At 49.5% G+C, this 20,963-nt stretch overlaps 1 protein-coding gene across 1 annotated transcript; it reads right to left on the reverse strand.

Annotated features, from left to right (window-relative positions):
- Positions 1-1,222: 1,222 nt before the first annotated feature.
- On the reverse strand, positions 1,223-19,849 carry LOC117049158 (interferon regulatory factor 4-like). Its single transcript, XM_033153856.1, has 8 exons — positions 19,564-19,849; positions 19,044-19,233; positions 15,781-15,872; positions 11,139-11,253; positions 9,528-9,644; positions 6,313-6,708; positions 3,173-3,291; positions 1,223-1,719 (listed from the first exon to the last, which is right to left on the reverse strand). The coding sequence occupies exons 1-8, from the start codon at positions 19,783-19,785 to the stop codon at positions 1,582-1,584; spliced, it is 1,389 nt and encodes a 462-aa protein (XP_033009747.1). The 5' UTR covers positions 19,786-19,849; the 3' UTR covers positions 1,223-1,581.
- Positions 19,850-20,963: the final 1,114 nt, after the last annotated feature.

Genomic DNA, 20,963 nt, shown 5'->3' on the forward strand with positions numbered 1-20,963 from the left:
CAAGGGAAGTAATAGTACCACTGTATTCCGCTCTGGTCAGACCTCACCTGGAATACTGTGTCCAGTTCTGGGCACCACAGTTCAAGAAGGATACTGACAACCTGGAAGGTGTCCAGAAGAGGGCAACCAAAATGGTCAAAGGCCTGGAAATGATGCCTTATGAGGAACGGCTTAGGGAGCTGGGTATGTTTAGCCTGGAGAAGAGAAGGCTAAGGGGTGATATGATAGCCATGTTCAAATATATAAAAGGATGTCATCTAGAGGAGGGAGAAAGGTTGTTTTCTGCTGCTCCAGAGAAGCGGACACGGGGCAATGGATTCAAACTACAAGAAAGAAGATTCCGCCTAAACATTAGGAAGAACTTCCTGACAGTGAGAGCTGTTCGACAGTGGAATTTGCTGCCAAGGAGTGTGGTGGAGTCTCCTTCTTTGGAGGTCTTTAAGCGGAGGCTTGACAGCCATCTGTCAGGAATGATTTGATGGTGTTTCCTGCTTGGCAGGGGGTTGGACTGGATGGCCCTTGGGGTCTCTTCCAACGCTAGGATTCTATGATTGTATGAGTGCACAAACACATTAAAAGCACACCCAGAGTAAAAATATCCAGGCATTGTTGCTGCCTGAATGCTTGGGGAAACAGAGGACATTGGTTTGCATATTGAGACACCTGAAGGCCAATTTTTAATGGTGGATGTTTTATTGTGTTTTTAATATTTTGTTGGGAGCAACCCAGTCAAGCATATAAATAACAAAAAAAAATATTATTATGGTAATTTTGTGGCTATAGCATGAAATGTAGAAATGACTGCTGTAATAGAAGAAATACCGTGCGTCTCAAAATGATGGGATATCGACTGCCCAGGTAACTTCTGTCTTGCCTGCTCAGGGTGCTGACAAGGTGGGCAACTTCAAGCCCCCTCCCCCTTCTTCGGGTTCCTGACCTTTAAACCAGATTTGGACTGGGAGACCCTCAAACAGAGGACACCTCAAAACAGTGAACTGCCCTGCCCTTCCAAACTGAGGATTTGCCCCTGAGCTGTACCACTTCAAGCTGCGTGTGCACAAGATACTATGCAGGGGGGGGGGGCATAGCTGTCAACTTTTCCCTTTTCTTGCGAGGAATCCTATTCGGAATTAGGGAATTTCCCTTTAAAAAAGGGAAAAGTTGACAGCTATTTTTTTTTGGGGGGGGGGAATCCCAACAAGAAGTGTTGCAGTGTGAAAACTGGAACCCTGTTATGCCTGCATTTCATATGTGAGCTTCTGAAATGGCACAATCAAGAAACATCATCCGGGCTTGTGAAAAATAAACCCCTCTATTCAAACAAGCTTTTTAGCACATGTTAGTCAGGCACTCTGGATAGCACAGCAGGGACAGATCACCCAGGTGACTAAACCAGGACAAGCAGTCACGAGAGGCGCCAAGCTTTCTCCTCTGCCGGATTCCTGCATCGCAGAGGGTTGGGCTAGATGACCCTCGGTGTCCCCTGCGACTCTCCAATTCTACGAATCTATGAACCCTAAGGCTCGCAGTCCCTTGTCCTTCAGCCACCAAGCCAAGGGTGCCAGCTCCCTTCCGGCAGATTCAAGGTGGGCACAGCTGTTTCAGGATCTGGATGATGTTCTTGGGAACGTCCGGAATGCCCGCGCAAGAGTCCTGCAGGAACCGCGGCCCCAGCTGCTGGGCGTGGAGGCAGAGATCGCGAGCAAACACCGGCTCAACCTGGGGGCGGGGGGGTGAGAAACGGAAGGTCACAAGTAGGCAGGACACTTCCGCAGCTGCATTTTCTGTCCCCAGCCTTGGTGGCATTTTGCAGGGGGAGGAGAGGAGGTGGCGGGCAGACCAGCAGCAGCGAATGGCAGCATTTACCTGTGTCCAGATTTTCACTTTTTGAGATACGGCAACCGTAGCTCATCATTATTTTTGTTGTTGAATTGAACCAAATAGTTTTAATTGGATTTTGAATAAATGTGCAATTAATTGTTACTGGTCTGAATTTTATTGTCTTACTAGTTGGTCATGCAAACAGCTATTCTGAATGATGCTTTTTATTGGGTAGGGGGCTGCCGCCAACTGCGAGAGGGGAGGAGGCAGTGGTGAGGTTGCCGTGGGGCAAACACACCAGCCAGGAGCGCTGGATTCGCTCCCTCAGAGTGTTTGTACCACGCTGGCCTCACTTCCACTTTGCCCCTCCTGGTGAGTAGAAGCGACACTGTGGACGGGAGGTCTGGCAAACTCCACTGCCCCACCACCACCTTGAGATACTTAGTCCCTGCTCTTCCATCAATGCATCTCCTCTCCCCAGTCCCCCAACCAATGCTATCTTGGGTACAGGAAGCAAGACAGGCCACTGTCCTCATCCTGACATCCATCTTCTAGTTTCACAACCAGGACGTTTTTGACTGGGCAGTACCGGGTTTTCGACATTGCGATATATCACCAGCTAAAGATCGCGGTGGGATGTGGGTGGCGCTGTGGGTTAAACCACAGAGCCTAGGGCTTGCCGATCAGAAGGTCGGCGGTTCAAATCCCCGCGACGGGGTGAGCTCCTGTTGTTCAGTCCCAGCTCCTGCCAACCTAGCAGTTTGAAAGCACGTCAAAGTGCAAGTAGATAAATAGGTACCGCTCCGGCGGGAAGGTAAACGGTGTTTCCGTGCGCTGCTCTGGTTCTCCAGAAGCGGCTTTGTCATGCTGGCCACATGACCCGGAAGCTGTACGCCGGCTCCCTCGGCCAGTAACGCGAGATGAGCGCCGCAACCCCAAAGTCGTCCGCGACTGGACCTAATGGTCAGGGGTCCCTTTACCTTTAAAGATCGCGATATACCGATATATCGCAATGTCTGAAACAAGGATGGAGGGAACGGCCGGCTTCACAGTTTTTCCTGCATCGTGATTTTTGCACACCCTCCCAGCTTATGATTCGTGATATACTGCCGCATTATGAAACCGGTATCACAATATGGACTTCAAATTGGTTTTGGACAATATACCTACCCCCCAGCCCAAACACACACATCACGATTTGCAATATATTGCCAGGTCAAAAATCATGAAACCAGTATCACGATATGGGCGATGCATCAATATACCGCCCATCCCTATTTGACACCCCCCACCCCACCCCCTTGGTCCAAATCCCGAGTTCGCCACTCTGCGGCTGCTGGCCAATACCTACCTGTGCCATGATGAGTTTGTGGAGTTTCTGGCTGGGAGCAGCAGGATATTCCTCCCCAAAGCAGAAGCAGATCTGATACTGGGGCAGCGCGTGTCCGTGGATCAGGAACCCCCGTAATTCTGAACGGCACACAAAAGACTGCGGTTAGGACCCGAGGCTCTCTCTTTATTTAAAAAAAATCGTTTTTATTTGATTTTACAGATATAAATTTATAACAAAGCCAAATACATATCCACATAAAGAGATTTCTCTGAATCTCGAGACTTCCCCCATCCCCTCCATGGGTCCTAACATCCACATTTTCAACTGCATATTATATCATAATCTGTATTTTAAAACGATCCATACTGTCCATTGTATTTGTTACATTACAAGTGAGGGTAAAATCCTGCTAATATTTCCGTCTGCTTACAGCGGTCTCCTAAGTAAATTATATTCCCCCCCCCAAATTATTTCTTGAATTTCTTGTCTTCTTGGTCCCTGAGCTTTCCAGTCAGTTTTGTCATTTCGGCATAATCTAACAGCTTGTTTTGCCATCCCTCACTGGCAGGGACACTTTCTTCTTTCCATCTTTGCGCTAGTAGCACCTGTGCTGCTGCTGTTGCATTCATAAAAAATATTTTCATTTTCCTTTGGGATGTCGGTGCCTACAATTCCTAATAAGAAGGCTTCTGGTTTTTTAACAAAAGTTATTTTAAACATTTTTTTCCAGTTCATTATACATCATTTCCCCAAAAAGCCTTTAGTACTTTACACGACCAATTCGTTTTCCTTACATTTCCAGTAGGTATTTGTACTTGCTCTGTAGATTTATGCTAGCTTACTAGGAGTCAAACACCACTGCTACATCACTTTCATATACCGTATTTTTCGCTCCATAAGACGCACTTTTTCCCTCCTAAAAAGTAAGGGGAAATACCTGTGCGTCTTATGGAGCGAATGGTGGTCCCTGGAGCTGAATTGCCCAGGGGCCAAAAACAGATTGTGCTTTTTATTTTACAAAGAGAAAAGGGGGTGTTGAAAGGACCCCGCTCAGCAGAGCTGATCAGCAAGAGATCGGGAGAGAGATAAGAGTCCCTGGCTCCCTTTCAGCCCCGCCCTCCATTGTTGAATGTGCTGCAGAGGGAGGTTGTTTGTTTCCCCAGCTACATGTGACTGGTTGATTAGATTATCTGTCTGGAAACTGTAGAAACTGCTCCCTTTCCTTAAGATTTTTCAGAAATGTGAGTTGAACCCCATAAAAATGGGGCTTTTCCTCTTTGCTTTTCCCCCTTTGCAAAAGGAGTTTTGCTTTCCCCCTTTTGCAAAAAAAGCTGCAAAACTTTTAGCTGATCCTCCAAAAAAAACAGGGCTTTTCCCTTTGCAAAAAAAGCTGCAAAACTTTTAGCTGATCCTCAAAAAAACAGGGCTTTTAGAGGAGGAAAACCAGAAAAATATTTTTTTCCTTGTTTCCTCCTCTAAAAATGAGGTGCGCCCTATGGTCCAGTGCGTCCTATGGAGCGAAAAATACAGTAATTCTCTTTTAGCGTACAACATGCCGTTTCAGATTCGGTTTCTATAACCTTTCCCAATCTGCCATCTGAATGTTATGCCCCAAATAGTTTGCCCAGTGTATCATTACAGATTTAACCTGTTCCATCTTTTGCATGCCCAGGACCCAAGGCTCTCTGAACCAGCCATTTGCAAGCCAAGGTCCCGATTCCCTCACAGGCAAGTCTTCCTAGGGGTGGGGGAAGGTTCGTGATGCTTGGATTATTCCTTTAGAGAAGCTGAATACAGCTGGCATTAACTGGTTCTGTTATCTGTTCTGTCAAGGTCAGGGGTCCCCAAACTAAGGCCCGGGGGCCGGATGCAGCCCAATCGTCTTCTAAATCCGGCCCGCGGACGGTCCGGGAATCAGCGTGTTTTTACATGAGTAGAATGTGTGCTTTTATTTAAAATGCCTCTCTGGGTTATTTGTGGGGCATAGGAATTCGTTCTCCCCCCCAAAAAAATATAGTCCTGCCCCCCACAAGGTTTGAGGGGCAGTGGACCGGCCCCCTGCTGAAAAAGTTTGCTAACCCCTGGTCAAGGTCACGCTAACTTTAAGAGACCAGAAGGAGCCTGGGTTTTTCTCTTTCTCTTTCCATCTCTTTTCCTTCTGGTGTGGTGTTCTGTATATAGTCTTATTATAAGTTATTGTAAATTTAAGTCAAGTCTGCTGCAACTGGATTTCTTATGGACAGGGCCAATCCCCAATGTATTGGAATTGTGACCATTATGTTCATTTGCCTTCATTAGCAGTTAAATGCTGGATGAAATATTAATTGCCTCTGGTCTAATTTTTTTTTTGGGGGGGGGGAATCCTGCAACGTGTTTTAAGTTTTCACTCTGCTAACTATACGTTGGAGTTCTGCTGTGGATCAGTATTGAGCAGAATTTCAATGACAGTCCGGAGGGTGGCAACATGAGAACGGGGCCTTCTCTGTGGTGGCTCCCCGTTTGTGAGATGCTCTCCCCAGGAAGGCTCACCCGGCACATTCATTATACACCTTTAGGCGCCAGGCAAAAACGTTCCCCTTTAACCAGGAATTTGGCTAATTATCATCCAATGCCCTTTTAAAATGTGTGTGCGTGAGAGTGAGTGAGTTACTGAGTTACCATATATACTCGAGTATAAGCCGACCCGAATATAAGCAGAGGCACCAAATTTTCCTACAAAAACTGGGAAAGTTTATTGACTCGAATATAAGCCGGGTGTGCATCTGCCGGCGGCGGCAGGAGGAGGGAGCAGCCCGAGAGGAGCCATTTCGGGCAGCTCCCTCCTACTCCTCCGGCTTGGCCACGGTCGGGGCTCCTGTGCCTGCCCCTTGCAAGAGGCGGGCGGAGAGGAGCGGCGAGAAACGGCCGTTTGTCCCTCACCCTCTGCTCGCAAGAGCAGGCATAGGAACCGCTGCCCGCCTCACTTGAGTATAAGCCGAGGGCGGCTTTTTCAGCACACAAAAAATGTGCTGAACAACTTGGCTTATACTCGAGTGTATACGGTACTTCTGTTTTTTATTTTGATTGTGCGTTCGGCATTTTTATATTGTGCTTTTATCTTGCGAACCGCCCCGAGACCTGCGGGGAAATAAATTTTAATAAACAATAATAATACTCACGCTGCAGGAACTGCTGGGTGTCGAGGAGCTTGTAGGTTTTCTCCCTCTCCAGTTTGTTGGGCTGGTTTTCGTGGGGGGCCAGCGGCCCTTTCCAGTACACTCTGCCCTGGCACTGCCGTTTCATGAAGACCCCTTCGGGGGCCACCCAGAGCAGGATTCCCTGGTGCAGGTGGGGGAGCAGCCTCTGCAAGGCCCCGGTTGCTCTGCCGCCCTGGCTGCTCCCGGCCGAGGCGTCCACAGAAGGGAACAGAACCTGCTCCAGGCCACTCGAACCGTAAAGGCACCCGTTGTCAGCCGGCACTGGGCGATAGGTGATCCGGCAGCCCTCCGCCGTTTTGGTGGTGACCTCCTTCACCAACGTGTCACAGTAGTAGAGGCGGACGTGGAGCCAGCAGTCTGGGGGGGGGGCAAAAGGAGGCAGGGGTGAATCATCGAGTTGGAAGAGACCACAAGGGCCATCCAGTCCAACCCCCTTCCAAGCAGGAAACACCATCAAAGCATTCCTGACAGATGGCTGTCAAGCCTCCGCTTAAAGACCTCCAAAGAAGGAGACTCCACCACACTCCTTGGCAGCAAATTCCACTGCTGAACAGCTCTTACTGTCAGGAAGTTCTTCCTAATGTTTAGGTGGAACCTTCCCTCTTGTAGTTTGAATCCATTGCCCCGTGTCCGCTTCCCTGGAGCAGTAGAAAACAACCTTTCTCCCTCCTCTATATGACATCCTTTGATATATTTGAACATGGCTTTCATATCACCCCTTAACAGGGGCGTACCCAGGATCAAAACTGGGGGGGGGGGGCAAGACATGGTCATTCAGGTTGTGACATTTCAGTGCGGAAAGGCAAATGAAACCAAAATTTTAGGAAAATTATATATAATTATAGCAGTGCTTTATTATGGTAGTTATTACAATTATTTGCTTGAAAAATAGGAGTTGGGTCCGAGTATCACATGTTTTGAGCTGCACCGGGAGTTTCCACAAACCCAAACCCTGCAATTCTGCTCCTGAACTTAGCATAGCTTGGGGAGAGGGAGTCCGTTTCACCCAAAATCCCCGCATTGCAAAGTGACATTAAACAATGACTGAACGCATCCCGGAATCAAGAAATACCATGCACCAACTGATGTAAACAAGATTAATCGCAAAAGGGGTCACGAAAACAGCCGGAGGGCTGTTGAGCGGGGTTCAATTCTGCACCTGCTGCGTGTGCCTGCTCCCGGCAAACACAGCAGAATTTAACCCCCACCTGACAGCAGATGAGCAGGGGTTCAAATCTCGCCCAGTTTGCAAAGAGCAGGCTTTGCAAGGGAACCTGAGGTTCATCTAGTCCAGCCCTCTGCATTGCTGGACTACGCAGTTGTCCCACGGGGATGGAACTCGCAACCTCGGCATTATCAGCGCCACACTCCAACCAACCGAGCTATACAGTTAAAATGTCGCTGTGTCTTATTCCTGCGTTGCATGGGGTTGGACTTGAAGACCCTTCGGGTCCCTTCCAATGCTACAATTCTATGATGCAATCAGGGCTGTCTTAGGGAAATTGGCCGCCGTGGCGCGGTGATCCCTCCGGCGCCCCTGGCGTGCCACCTCTACGCCACCTCCCTCCCGCACTTGCCACCACTCAGGAGGGGGGTGGGCGAGCGGGGGATGAGGGGCGTGGCGCTGGAGCGGCACGGGGCTCTACGTGCCCTTCCAGTGCTCCCAGGACGGGAGGCGAGGGCGGCCAGCTCGCAGACCGCCTGGGAGCAGCATGGGCGGCAGCGGCTGCGTTGCCGGCACGCGAGTGCCCGGCCGCCAGGCCACCCGTGGGGGCGGGGACGGGTTGGGGAGGGGGCGGCCGGTATGCCAGCGGGCTCGCGGGGGCGCCGCTGGGGGGCCCAGCGCCCTGGCGCGCCGCGCCACTAGCCCCTATGGATGTTACGGCCCTGGATGCAATGGAGGTGGAGAAGAAGGATCACAGAAATCGCCGAATGGCCGCGTTGGAAAGGCCCTTAAATTCATGCCCTAAAAGAGAGGAAGTTGAAAAGGGGAATTGAAGAACGGAAAAGGAAAGGCTCCTGCCAATTAATCACAACTTCCTTAGCTGTGGGAGAGAAATCTGTTTCAGTGCAAAGCCTGTTTTTAATTTTATCTTCCTCTAGGCTTGGCATAAGATTATTCATCCATCCATCCATCCATCTACTACTTGCCCTTAAACCTAAGGTCTCCCCTTCTCCCTGCTTTGTGTAGTATCTGGCCTGCAGTTGGTGAAATTTGGGTTCATAAAGTTCTAGCCCAGTTACAGATTTTGGCATTCCTCCACAGAACAACGTGGCCAACGTTTGCTCTTTCTAATTTTCTTCTCACTTTCTCCACAGAATTGAGCTCTGGGTGGGCACAAAGCAATGGGATTTTCTGCCTCTTGAAAAGTGTGGCAGGGGGAAACAAGAGATTTTAAAAGCCTCCAACAGCCCAACTGCCCCTAACCATGGAGGTTTCATTTCCCTGTACTGTCTTAATAGCCACGGACACAGCCCTTCTCTGGTTCCGGAATCAAAGACAGTACCCCCCTGTGGCGCAATGGGTCAGTGTGTCTGGCTGTTAACCAGAAGCTTGGGGGCTTGAGCCCACCTAGGGACAGCTGTGAGCAGGACTCCTGCATTGCAGGGGGTTGGACTAGATGACCCTCGGAACCCCTTCCAATAATATCACTCTGGTTCCATGAACACAAGAGCAGGAGACGGCTTTCTCTTCCCAGAAGAGAAATCTGGTTGGCCTCTATGGGAAATAGGAACCTCAGAATGAGACCCTTGTTGTCTTCTCCCACTCCTTTTAAAGGCATCTGAGCCAGCGCGCATTATTTTTTAAATTCTTTGTGGCATTTCTATCCCAGCGTTTCTCTCCAAGGAGCTCAAGGGTCTCCTCCGCCTCCTCACGTCATCCCCCCACAACGACCTTGTGAGGTAGGCTAGGCAGAAAGAGGCAGTGACTGGCCCCAAGTTACCCCCAGCAAGAGCTTTGTAGCCGAGTGGGGGATTCGAACCCTGGTCTCTCCCAGGTCCCAGTCTCAATGCTCTAACCGCAATTCCTCACTGGCTGTCTTCAAGCAGAGACCCTTTCTTCCTCTCCTTACCCGAAACAAAATTTTTTTAAAAAAAAAAATCCTTCCAGTAGCACCTTAGAGACCAACTAAGTTTGTTCTTGGTATGAGCTTTCGTGTGCATGCACTCCTTACCTGAGTTGATGTTTTGATTGTCAGCGTACTGGGGGTTGAGACCGGCAGCGGAGGGACTCAGGTGGCAGTGGGACTGTGCCAGATTCCAGGTGCAGAAGAAGCCTTTCACCTGGTATCCTGGGAAAAGAAGCGCAACACAGGAGAGCTTTAAAATTGGTTCATTTGTCCCTGCGAGATGTGAAACAGTAGCTTGGACAAAGCCATCTCTTTCCCCAGGTATGTATTCTCCAGAGGCCTCAAGCTGCAACTCTTAAGAGCCCCAGCCAACACATATGGCACTTCTCCTGAAGAAAGGGCTGTAGCTCATGAAAAGGGCATCCACCTTGCATGCAGACGGTCACAGGTTCGATTCCTGGCATCTCCAGGTAGGGCTAGGAAAGACTCCCTGCATGAAGCTGCCAAGCAGTTTGGACAACAACGTGTTATTGCAGGGGGTTGGACTAGATGACTCGAGGGGTCCCTTCCAACTCTACAATTCTATGAGTCTATTTATCAATCTGAAATAAATAAAATCTATTTATTTACTTCAGAACTTAAAAATGGAAAGCGTAATGCTGGTGGTCAACGAAAGAGATTTAAAGACTCTCTCAAGGCAAATCTTTAAAAATGTAGTATAAACACTGGGAAACACTGGCTTGCGAGCGCTCCAGTTGGAGAACAGCCTTTACCAAAGGTGTCATGGGCTTTGAAGACACTCGAACTCAGGACGCAAGGGAGGAACGTGCTAAGAGGAAGGCATGCTTGGCAAATCCACGCCGTGATCAACTCCCGACCAGAAACCCATGTCCCCACTGTGGAAGGACATGTGGGTCCAGAATTGGCCTCCACAGTCACTTACGGACTCACTGTTAAAACGGTGTTTATGAAAGACAATCTTACTCGGCTGCGAGTGATCGCCAAAGAAGAAGAAGATACCACTAGGTTGTAAAACACACATTCTCCCTCTCCGTCTCTCAGCTCAAAGTGGTTTACAAAAAGAAGGAAGCTTTTTAAAACTATTTAAAACATCCAAGAAGGATAACGATAGGCTAACAACCTGGCGTATGTTCTTTATATCTGGATATGTTTGCCTAAACAAAAATGTTCTCATCAGACGCCAAGAACAGTTAAGTGGAAGCCTGGTGTCAATAGGCAGGGAGTTCCCAAAGGCAGATGCTGCTACTCTGCAAGACGGGATGATGTTTTACAAATGCAGGCTGATTATTACGTGGCCTCTTGATGCACCAATGGTCTGACTCAGAGAAGGCAACTTCCTGTGTCCACGTGGGCCACTGGAAGGATACGGCCCACAGGGCACTGGGGATGGGCACTGGCACTTTAGTAACCATCATCATAATCTTATTATTTATACCCCGCCCATCTGGCTGGGTGGCAGACTTTTTGTCTTGCAGAACCTTTCAGAGGCACAGCAAACAGGCTCCCTTCGAGAAGCTGGCTAGGATGTCGGGTCAGGTCCCTAGCGATTTCTCCCAGGTAGCAGATGAAATGGATCCAATTGTCAAGGGGAAGCAGTGACCCAGAGCAGCAGAGCTGACTCAAAACGGGGCCAAAGATTTGCAGAGTTGGGAATACAGTATAGCGAAGCTCCCCCCACCCGGTCTTCTTCTTTACCCTGGTGCTCTCCATGGCTTGGCTGCTGGGGGGCCTGGGGTGTCTCTGGGGCGCTCTGTAAGGTCACCAGTGGCTCATCCTTGCTGGCCTGGCCTGACTCTGAAGGTGTTCTGACCTGGGAAGAAATAAAACACGGCAGGTGTAATTCTGAACGAGGCACCATCACCCAGGGCTAAGGGTAGGAAACAGACCGGGAGTGTGGATGCAATTGGGTTTATAGTGCCCCCTAACATTGTAAGAACGGAAGACGAGCCTGCAGGATCAGGCCAATGGCCCATCATGTCAGGCATCCTGTTCTCACAGCAGCCAAACAGATGCCCCAATGGGAAACCCACAAACAGGATCAGAGCACGAGAGCCCTCTCTCCCTTCTCATGGTTTCCAGCAACTGGTATTCAGAAACATTACTTCCTCCAACTGCATCCAACTAGTTTTAGTTTCCTTGTTTTTAGACAGACGCACAAATTTGTCATAGCAGGAATCGTTCTAGGAGCATGCATTTCCTCCTGCACACGAGAAAAGGGAAAACGCCTCATTTAAACATGATGAACAAGGAGCATCCTTTGAGTCGATTAAATGTTTCCAATTAAAACAAAATAAAAAAATTCTTTCCAGTAGCACCTTATAGAGACCAACTAAGTTTGTTCTTGGTATGAGCTTTCGTGTGCATGCACACTTCTTCAGTTTCCAATTAATCACTCTAACTGATTAATAGTTCAGCCAGAAGATAAAGCAGCCTCGAGGCACGAAGCCAGATCCAGTTCAAACTGCTCAGAAGAAGGAAAAGGAGGGAATTTCTAACCGATGACAGATTTACCACATCCTGACCTTCAAACCGTAAAGGTGGGCTCAGTGCATCTCAGCAGAAAGCTTTTCCGTCACGACATCTCTGGCTTCAAAAGCCTCCCATCTGCGCAGTGCAAAAGGTATGTGTGCAATTTGCAGCCGTGTGGCTGTTCTGACTGCTAGAAGCGAGTTTTCAAAGATGTCTGCTTTCAGGCAACACCAGGAAATCTGGCTCTGGGACTCGTGTGTGTTTGCCGTTCCGGGTGGCAACGGGTTCTGGCACCACAAACCGAGAGCATGTGCCCAGGATGCCAGTCACACTGTAAGCAGGGTCAGTTGCAAGATGCCACTGATATGGCTGGCATCTTTGGAACTGTAGAAATTTGGTGGGTTGGATGGTGATCAGCTGCCACAGAGACAATGGGTGACCCCAAGGCAGCCACCAGTTTTAGGAAAGTTCACTCTGGAGGAGAGGAATGTAGCATTTGCAATGATGTCATGATGTGTGGGATGTATTGCTAGAGCAGTCAAGTACAACATTTTCCTGTTGGCTAGTGTCAGGGCAAGGGACGCGGGTGGCGCTCTGGGTTAAACCACAGAGCCTAGGGCTTGCTGATCAGAAAGTCGGCGGTTCGAATCCCCGCGATGGGGTGAGCTCCCGTTGCTCGGTTCCTGCTCCTGCCCACCTAGCAGTTCGAAAGCATGTCAAAAGTGCAAATAGATAAATACTCGTAGGTACCGCTCCGGCGGGAAGGTAAACGGTGTTTCTGTGCGCTGCTCTGGCTCTCCAGAAGCAGCTTTGTCATGCTAGCCACATGACCCGGGAAGCTGTACGCCGGCTCCCTTGGTCAGTAAAACGAGATGAGCGCTGCAACCCCAGAGTCGTCCGTGACTGGACCTAATGGTCAGGGGTCCCTTTACCTTTACCTAGTGTCAGGGCCAGATTTAGGTTTGATGAGGTCCTAAACTACTAAAGGTAATGGAGCCCTTTCTCCAGCTGTCCTTTGTCAGCAACAAATTGTCACTGTTTTTTGTGTTGAATATATGCTATATGGTAATTTGCACATAACAAAATGTTTATTTTATCAAAGTTTGTTTGTTTTTTTATCATATATTTTGGAAATGTACATCCAAGTTTTTTCCTTTATTTTTTTTTGGGGGGGGGGCCAAGAGAGTGGGGCCCTAAGCTGAAGTTTGTTTAGCTTATAGGCACTGCTTAGAGTGGACACACAGGGGAATGTGACTCCAGACAGGGAGGACTTCCTTTCATACCTGTTCTGGAGCCTCCTCCCCTTGTGTGTGACCAGGTAGATGAGTGTGACCCTAGATGACCCTGAAAAGGGCTAGCCACGCAGCCATCTTCCCTTTTCGGACTTCTCTCTTGGACCTCCTCTTCTGGCTCTTAACCAGCCCATGGCTCTCATCCTTACGGAGGATGGAAGCCACAGGTAGAAGAACGTCTGAGGCAGAGCTCAGGCTTCTTTTCTCTACAAATGTAACTGCAACCACAAGATAAAGCCTGCCTCCAGATTACTGCTGTGAACTGAATGCGAGCAAGACTTTATTCTTTGCTTTTAAAGAAGACTATGTTGTGTTGTTATTATAAGAGGGAAAGAAAGGGGAAACTTACCAGGTACAAGCCAGACTGGAAAAGCCAGAGTGGATTGCTTAATTAAAGGATTCTAACAAATCATCAACTTGCTTCCAATTAAGTTGCAAAGGGAACATGCTCTGCTGTTTACTCTCTACCGTGAGTGAGGAGGGATCATATCAAAACAAGTTATACCTCGTATTGTGTTAGGTTCATGTTGCGTCTTTTCAGTTTTGCCACACACGCATGCGCATAAGCGATCTGCGCACTACGCGCATAAGCGCTCGATCGCGCCGTGCACATGCACGGAAGAGGCATTCTAGTTGCGGACTTTTCGGGGTGCAAACGGCACCCTGGGACGGATCGTGTCCGCAACTAGATGTGCCACTGTATATCCTGCCTTCCTTAACATTCCCACATGACGGCGATGTTCTGCCTCCACAGAGCTGTTTAGACAGTGGGACAGTCTCCCTCAGGAGGCGGTGGACTCTCCTTCCTTGGAGGTTTCTAAGGAGAGGCTGGATGGCTGCCTGCCATGGATGCTTTAGCTGAGATACCTGCATGGCAGGGGGTTGGACTAGATGACCCTTGCGGCCCCTTCCAACTTTGCAACTCTGTGATTCCAGGGTTGGAGGCAGCAATGCTTCTGAGTACCAGTTGCTGAAAACCACAGGAGGGGAAAGTGCTTTGGTTCTCTCATCCTGCTTGTGCGCTTCCCCACGGACGTCTGGTTGGCCCCTGTGAGAACAGGACGCTGGCCTAGATGGGCCCTGGCCTGATCCTGCAAGCTCTTCTTATATTATTTCTGCTTCATAAACCCTTCTTCCCTCCTCTTCTTTTTTTTAAAGAAAACCCACACCACATTGCAGATATAATTATTATACGGATGAAACTCGAAAAATTAGAATATCGTGGAAAAGTCCATTGATGTAAGCAATTGTTTTCATTAGCTACTGGAGTTTAATATATGAGATAGACTCATGACATGCAAAGTGAGATATGTCAAGCCTTTGTTTGTTATAATTGTGATGATTATGGCACACAGCTGATGAAAACCCCAAAGCTGAGATTGTTAATTTGGGGTTCTCATCAGCTGTACGCCATAATCATCACAATTAAAACAAATAAAGGCTTGACATATCTCGCTTTGGATGTCACGGGTCTATCTCATATATTAGTTACAGGTAGGTAGCCGTGTCGGTCCGCCATAGTCAAAACAAAATAAAAAATATAAAAAATATAAAAAATCCTTCCAGTAGCACCTTAGAGACCAAGTTTGTTCTTGGTATGAGCTTTTGTGTGCATGCACACTTCTTCAGATATTCATATTCATTCATATATCAGTTTCACCTTTTAAGTTGAATTACTGAAAGAAATGAACCTTTCCACGATATTCTAATTTTTTGAGTTTCACCTGTAATTACTACTGCCACCACCCAAACCATCACATAAAATAGTATTTGCAGCCTGGATTTTGATTGATAGCATGCATTTTCATTTTATTCACATTTCTCATTCTGATTCTATGGTTTTCACTTTGCAAACAGCTCAGAGGTATTGTTTCTATACATTAAGACATCTACATATGGATTATATGAATGAAGGAAATCACTGGGCTGGATTTCCAATGGAGCAGCAAGATGACAGGTAAGGAGACACAGAATACTTTAGATGCGCTGTGCTGCCTGCAAGAGGCTTTCCCAACCTGGTGCCCTCCAGCTGTTTTGGACCACAACTCTCATCAGCCCTGGCCAAAACAGCTGGACGGCGTCAGGTTCAGGGAAGCCTAGCCTGCAATGTTAAAAGCAACCGAAAACAAACCCGGAAATTATATTTAAGAAAGAAAAGGGAAACAATTACAAAACACAGCAACCAATTTCTGCTGCAAAACTTGATCCACCTGGAACAACAGTGGCAGGCAGCTCAAAAGCTAAGGCTTACTCCTCTTCCCCATGCCAATGCTCAGCGGCTGGATTCCTGAGTGGCATCAAATTAGCTGGGTGTTTTGTTTTGTTTTAATGCGTGACAGCGTCCAAGACCCAGGATTGTGCCAGCAACACCCTTACCTTGTTTCAGTTACAGGTGGGTAGCAGTGTTGGTCTGCCATAGTCGAAACAAAATAGAAAATTCTTTCCAGTAGCACCTTAGAGACCAACTGAGTTTGTTCTTGGTATGAAGTGTGCATGCACACGAAAGCTCATACCAAGAACAAACTCTGTTGATCTCTAAGGTGCTACTGGAAAGAATTTTCTATTTTGTTCCTTACCTTGTTTGCTTTTCCATTTTCTCTGGTCTCTTGGTGTGCCAACGTTGAGGGCTGCCTTGCCTGCAGAAGGGGCTCTTTGCTATTTTCCTTATCTGAAAGGCAGAGAGAGAGAGAGAGAATCTGTTTAATCCCAGATAACATTTATTTGAGTATCAGCTGTCCCTCATGCGCTGCTCATGTTAGCATGGTCACCCGTATCTGTTCCTTGATCAGTTGTTAATTCTGACCTGGCCCCTAATTTAGTTTCGCTTTCCTAATTGCTCTAATTTAGTTTCGCTTTCCTTTCTGCCCGTTAATAGCTGTGCTGCTCAGATAACCCTGCTGTGCTCGGGCAAAAAAAAAACGTTGACGTAGCTCTAACACAGATCTCAGTGCCGGGTCTACTGGATATTTTTGGAATTATTACAGCACAGATTGTGGAAACTGTGCCACACCTGCGCAAATCGCCACGAGGCCTCCATTTCTCTCTGCTGTGTCACTACTTAAGATTGTAAGGTCCTCAGGGCAGGGACCTAGTCTCTCTTCTTCTTCTTTTGACACCTACACGGAAGTCACTGTTCGATCTGTGTGAATAGATATAGACAGATCCAGCGAGGATTGACCAATGGGGACGCAATACCAATATGTATTCCGGTGAGGCTACAGAGGGACAGAACCTTTCTTAAGGAAGCTCTCTTGGGAATTCCTGTTGCAGGAAACCCCAGGAGACGAGAGGGCTCTTGTGCTCGGATCCTGCTTGTAGGTTTCCCGCTGGCATCTGGTTAGCCACTGGGAGAACAGCATGCTGGATGGGCCTGATCCAGCAGAGCAGGGGCGTAGCAGGGGGGGGGCCGCCCCGGATTCCATAATGGAGGGGGTGACAAACTATCAAGGAACAATTTTTTAATTTATTTTTTTAAATGCCTGCTCCGAAGGTCTTATCTTACTATACTAGGGATTATATAGCTATATATGAAATTTCATGCATATCGGTTAATATCTTGACCCTCCTCCACCAAAATAGCTGTTCACTTGGCTGTTTTCCTATGTCGAGAAGGCTGAAATTTCAGTTCCGAGGAGCACTTACTGTTCCCAACCCTAACCCTGTGGAAAGCCATCTAATTAGACTTTAATTTGATTTTGAGATGTTTTTAGGAGGTAATTTAATTATTGTTTGATTTTATACCAATGTTATGTATCTGATATTAGCCACCCTGAGCCCGACTTCGGCCGGGGAGGGCGGGATATAAATAAAAGTTTATTATTATTATTACTTGTTATTATTCCTTTGTAAGAAAATATGAAATAACGTAAAACCATTTTTGTGGGGGGGGGGGGAAATCAATGGGGGGGGTGACAAAATTTTTTTGCCCCTGGGTACCAATTTACCTTGCTACGCCCCTGCAGCAGAGCACTGCTTAGGTTCTTAGGGTCTGTCTCCAGGGCAATTCCCCCCCCCAACAGCTGATCGCCAAGGCACACTTTCATTCTTGAATTCAAACTGGAGGCACAAAGCATTCACTTTTCCAATGTAGAAAGAGTAACCATCTCCCCTTTGAGGAATGTGCTGCATCCCATTTATTCATGCGCCGCTGTAGCTCCAGGTCCAAAAACGTCGTTGACCCCTGATCTAGCCTAACAGTGTTATCTTGGCTGGCAGCAGAAGCAGCTCTCTGGGGAGCAAAGTCCAGGCCAGCACCTGCTACCTTTTAAAATGCAACTGGAGCCTGGGAGGTTTTGCAAGCAAATCAACCGGGGCCTCTATTATTGAGCTATGTGAAGAGAGACTGGCAGAGCAGGTTTAGAGAGGGTGGGGGGTCTCCTCTCCCTACCTTGCCCTCCAGGTGGTTTGGCAGGGGATGAGGGGTCTTGCAGTCCAAAGGGGAATTGAGGGGAGCCTGCCTGACAAGCCTGAATCCTGTGCACCTGGCTTCTCCCCAAAAGAAGTCCTGTCTCAGATGCACCCGTAGTCACCAGGAGAATATCAGGAGAGGTGGCAAATCAGACGTTTAGCATGTGGTCATGTTGCCTTGCACAGAAAAGAGCCTTTTGACCAGGTGGAGGAATCTTGCAGTAATCAGATTCTGGGAACCTGGGGGGGGTGAGATAGCTGGGGTGCCCCCACTGGCACAGCCAGGATTTATGTTAGTGGGGGCCGGACACCCAACTGTCACCATCCGCTGTCCGGCTCTGGTCTAGCAGATTCAGAACGAAATGTCTCAACAACAGTCGCCTTAAATTACTTCCTTTTGACTCCAAGGACTCAGAAAAACCTGTCAAAACCTTTCTTCAATTTCTACTTGCAGTTAAGTATTTGTATTTATTTAACTTGATTTCGGGGGCAGCTGTCCCCCTTGCCTATGCCTATGGGTGCCCCCAAATTTGTCTGGGGAGAACAGAGGGGACCAAAGTTAGGTTCCTTCTTTGGGCTTTAAGGAATGGGGCCCAAGAATGAGGAGCCCTGCACCACAAGTTGAGATTCCTGCATTGCAGGGGATTGGATGAAATGACTCTTGGGGTTCCTTCCATCTCTACGATTTCATGATTCTATGAGCTGATGAAACCAGGAGAAACTAAAGGGAAGGGACTGTGGCTCCATAGCAGAGCACGTGCATCGCATGAGGAAAGTCCCAGGTTCAATCTTCACCGGCATCACCAGGTAGGGCTGAGAGAGTCCCCTGCCTGAGCCACTGGAGATCCACTTTGGACCAGGGCAGTCTACCTTTTCATACCAAGTGGGCCGCAAGAGTACTTTGACATGGAACCCACAGGCCATACTGCTTTGTTGCACAGGACGGGGGTGGGGGGTGGGGAGAGGACAAAAATGGCACACACACACACCCTGCAGCCCTCATGCCACCTTCCCAAAGTCTGCTGAGCGAGGCACTGGGCTTTGGGAAAGCAGCACAAGAACTGTGAGGTTAGGGAGGCATCAAATGTTGCCCAGGGATGCGCACTGGACCACCCTGGTGTAGACAATACTGAGCTTTATGGACCAGTGGTTTGACTCCGTGCAAAGCTGCTTTGTATACGAACCTGAAGTGTTTGTGAAGAGAGAGGAGATCAGGAAAGGCTTGAAATCAGGGGCATTCAGTGGAAGTGACTTGCCTTCATGAAATGCAATCGAAGCACTGGGAACACTTCCCTAGCCCTCTGGCTGGTAGGATTTGGTTCAGGGCCGGTGACAAGGGTTAAGGGGATTGAGGGGGGGGGTCCCTTTTTCACAGCAATAGAGGACCACCTCTCCACTAACGCCTCCTGGGGCTTCAGGCCACCAGACACACCTGTTTCTTGGGACACATCCGAGAGGATCTGGTACACCTTGTAGGGCTCTGAGATGTCCAGGTGGCTCCTCTCGGGGACCTCCTTGAAGTCGGTGCTTTTGTTCAAGGCGCAGCGCAGGCGGGTCTTCCAGACGGAGGGGTCCGCTTTGTCCAGCCCTTCGTGGTACTTCCCTTTGTAGACGGCCCAGGCCTGCAACGGGGAAGAGGAGGGAGATGGGTCACCATGAAACTAACGAGGGCCAGGGATTTCCAAGGGCATTCAAGGGCGCCCCCCCCCTGGAGCAGAGTCCCAAAAAACTCCCTAGCATCGAAGGGCACAGACCCCACTTGCCAGGAGTGCGTTGGGGAGGCTGGAACTGGGCGGGATGCGCAAAGAACTCGGGTTGACGGTGAGGGCGCAAAGTGAGCTGCAAGACGCAGGAGCCGGCCAGGGTCCCGCAAGCATTTGGGATTGGGGTAAAGTGATGCTTGGGATGGCGCCCCCCGGTGGGGGGGGGCTGCCCCTCGACGGCTCCGGTACCTTGAAGAGCGCCGCGTCTTCTTGCTGCCGGTAGTCCTGCTTGGCCGCGTGCTTCCAGGGGATGCGGAACAGCGTCTTCTCGCCGTTCTCCCAGCGCAGCCCCGGGTAGCGGCCGCTGTCCACCTGCGCGATGAGCCACTCTTTCAGGCGCATCGGGGGCCGCCTCGGCTCCGCCATGTGCTGCTGCGCCCGGGCTCCGGGGAATTGCGCTCTCCCCACCATGCGCGCCTCCTGCGACGCCGCTCGCGCGCTCCTCCCGGCAAAATCCACCGCACCGTCGGAGCTCAGCCCCGACCCCAGAATGCTCACCCCGATTCTCCCCCCCTCGCCCCTGCTCTCTGCTCCCCGATTCCTTTCCCCCAGGGCCGGTGGAGAGAGAGCCCCGCGCAGGAGTCACGGACGGATCTGGGCGGGCGACTGCTGCGCCACGCCGACCTGCGCGGGCGACGGGAAAGCGAAACTGTGCCGCGTCGGTTTCACTTTCGCTCCGGCCCGGGCGCCAAAAGGGAGCGGCCCCTCCCTCGGGGAGGCGGAGGAGGAGTTCGACTGGGTGGCAAAACGGGGTGGGGGTTGGGGTCTCTGTTCCAAGAAAGCCGTCGTCCGTCCTCCCCTCCTCCGCCGCCTTTTCCAGGGAAGCGAGGTGAGTATCCCAAACTCCAAATGCAGAATGTTGCAAGCTGCGCACGAGTTGAACAGCGGCAACAGGCAATCCTTCGGCATGAACAGGCTTGGCTCCCTTGGTGAGCCCAGGCTTGGCTCCCTTGCTGTCTCCAGCAGCTGCATAACAGGAAGAAACCAGATGGGGAACCCTTCCCTAGCACAGATGCGCAGGAAAACTGCACCTGGTGGGCATCCACTGTTAAAGGCGCAAAAGTGCCCACAAAAAGACATCAACTCTGCCATGGATGCGTCCAAAACTTAGTAGTAAAGTCCATGCAGAGCAATCGCCTTGGCAGCTTCCAGGGAGCGATCTCTCTGCATGGAGAGCTGCTGCCGGTCAGTGCAGACAATACTGAGCTAAATGGACCAGGTCTGACTTGGTGGGAGGCAAATTTCCATGTTGCGTTTGGGTAGCAGGTTCTTAGGATAAGGCTTTCGGTGGCAACTATTCATTCATGTTTATTACATTTATCTTCCAAGCATCTCAAGCACCTTCCTCCCCGTTTCATCCTCACAACAACCCTGTGGGGTAGGTTGGGCTAAGAGATGGTGACGGGGTGCCAACTTGAATGAAATACTTGGGAATATAGCAAGCCTCACCCCGAATAATCGATCGCGAGGCACGGCACACACACACACATTTGAATGGCAATGGCCATCTACTTTGGGGAGCCCCAACCTCCTGAAATATTTTATTGTGGGGCGAAGGGGCCTCGCCCCCTAGGACTTGGCTCCTGTGG

Source organism: Lacerta agilis, chromosome 6 (assembly GCF_009819535.1).
Source record: "Lacerta agilis isolate rLacAgi1 chromosome 6, rLacAgi1.pri, whole genome shotgun sequence".
In the NCBI taxonomy this organism is placed as follows: Eukaryota; Metazoa; Chordata; class Lepidosauria; order Squamata; family Lacertidae; genus Lacerta; species Lacerta agilis.

Bases quoted from the DNA above. Each gene is read 5' to 3' on its own strand.
- LOC117049158 (XM_033153856.1), bottom strand. From the start codon at position 19,785: ATGGTGGGGAGAGCGCAATTCCCCGGAGCCCGGGCGCAGCAGCACATG. The intron at 3,292-6,312 runs GTGAGTATTATT...TGTGCCGTTCAG, and splicing joins CACCCAGCAGTTCCTGCAGC to AATTACGGGGGTTCCTGATC. The intron at 1,720-3,172 runs GTAGGTATTGGC...CCCCGCCCCCAG, and splicing joins ACAAACTCATCATGGCACAG to GTTGAGCCGGTGTTTGCTCG.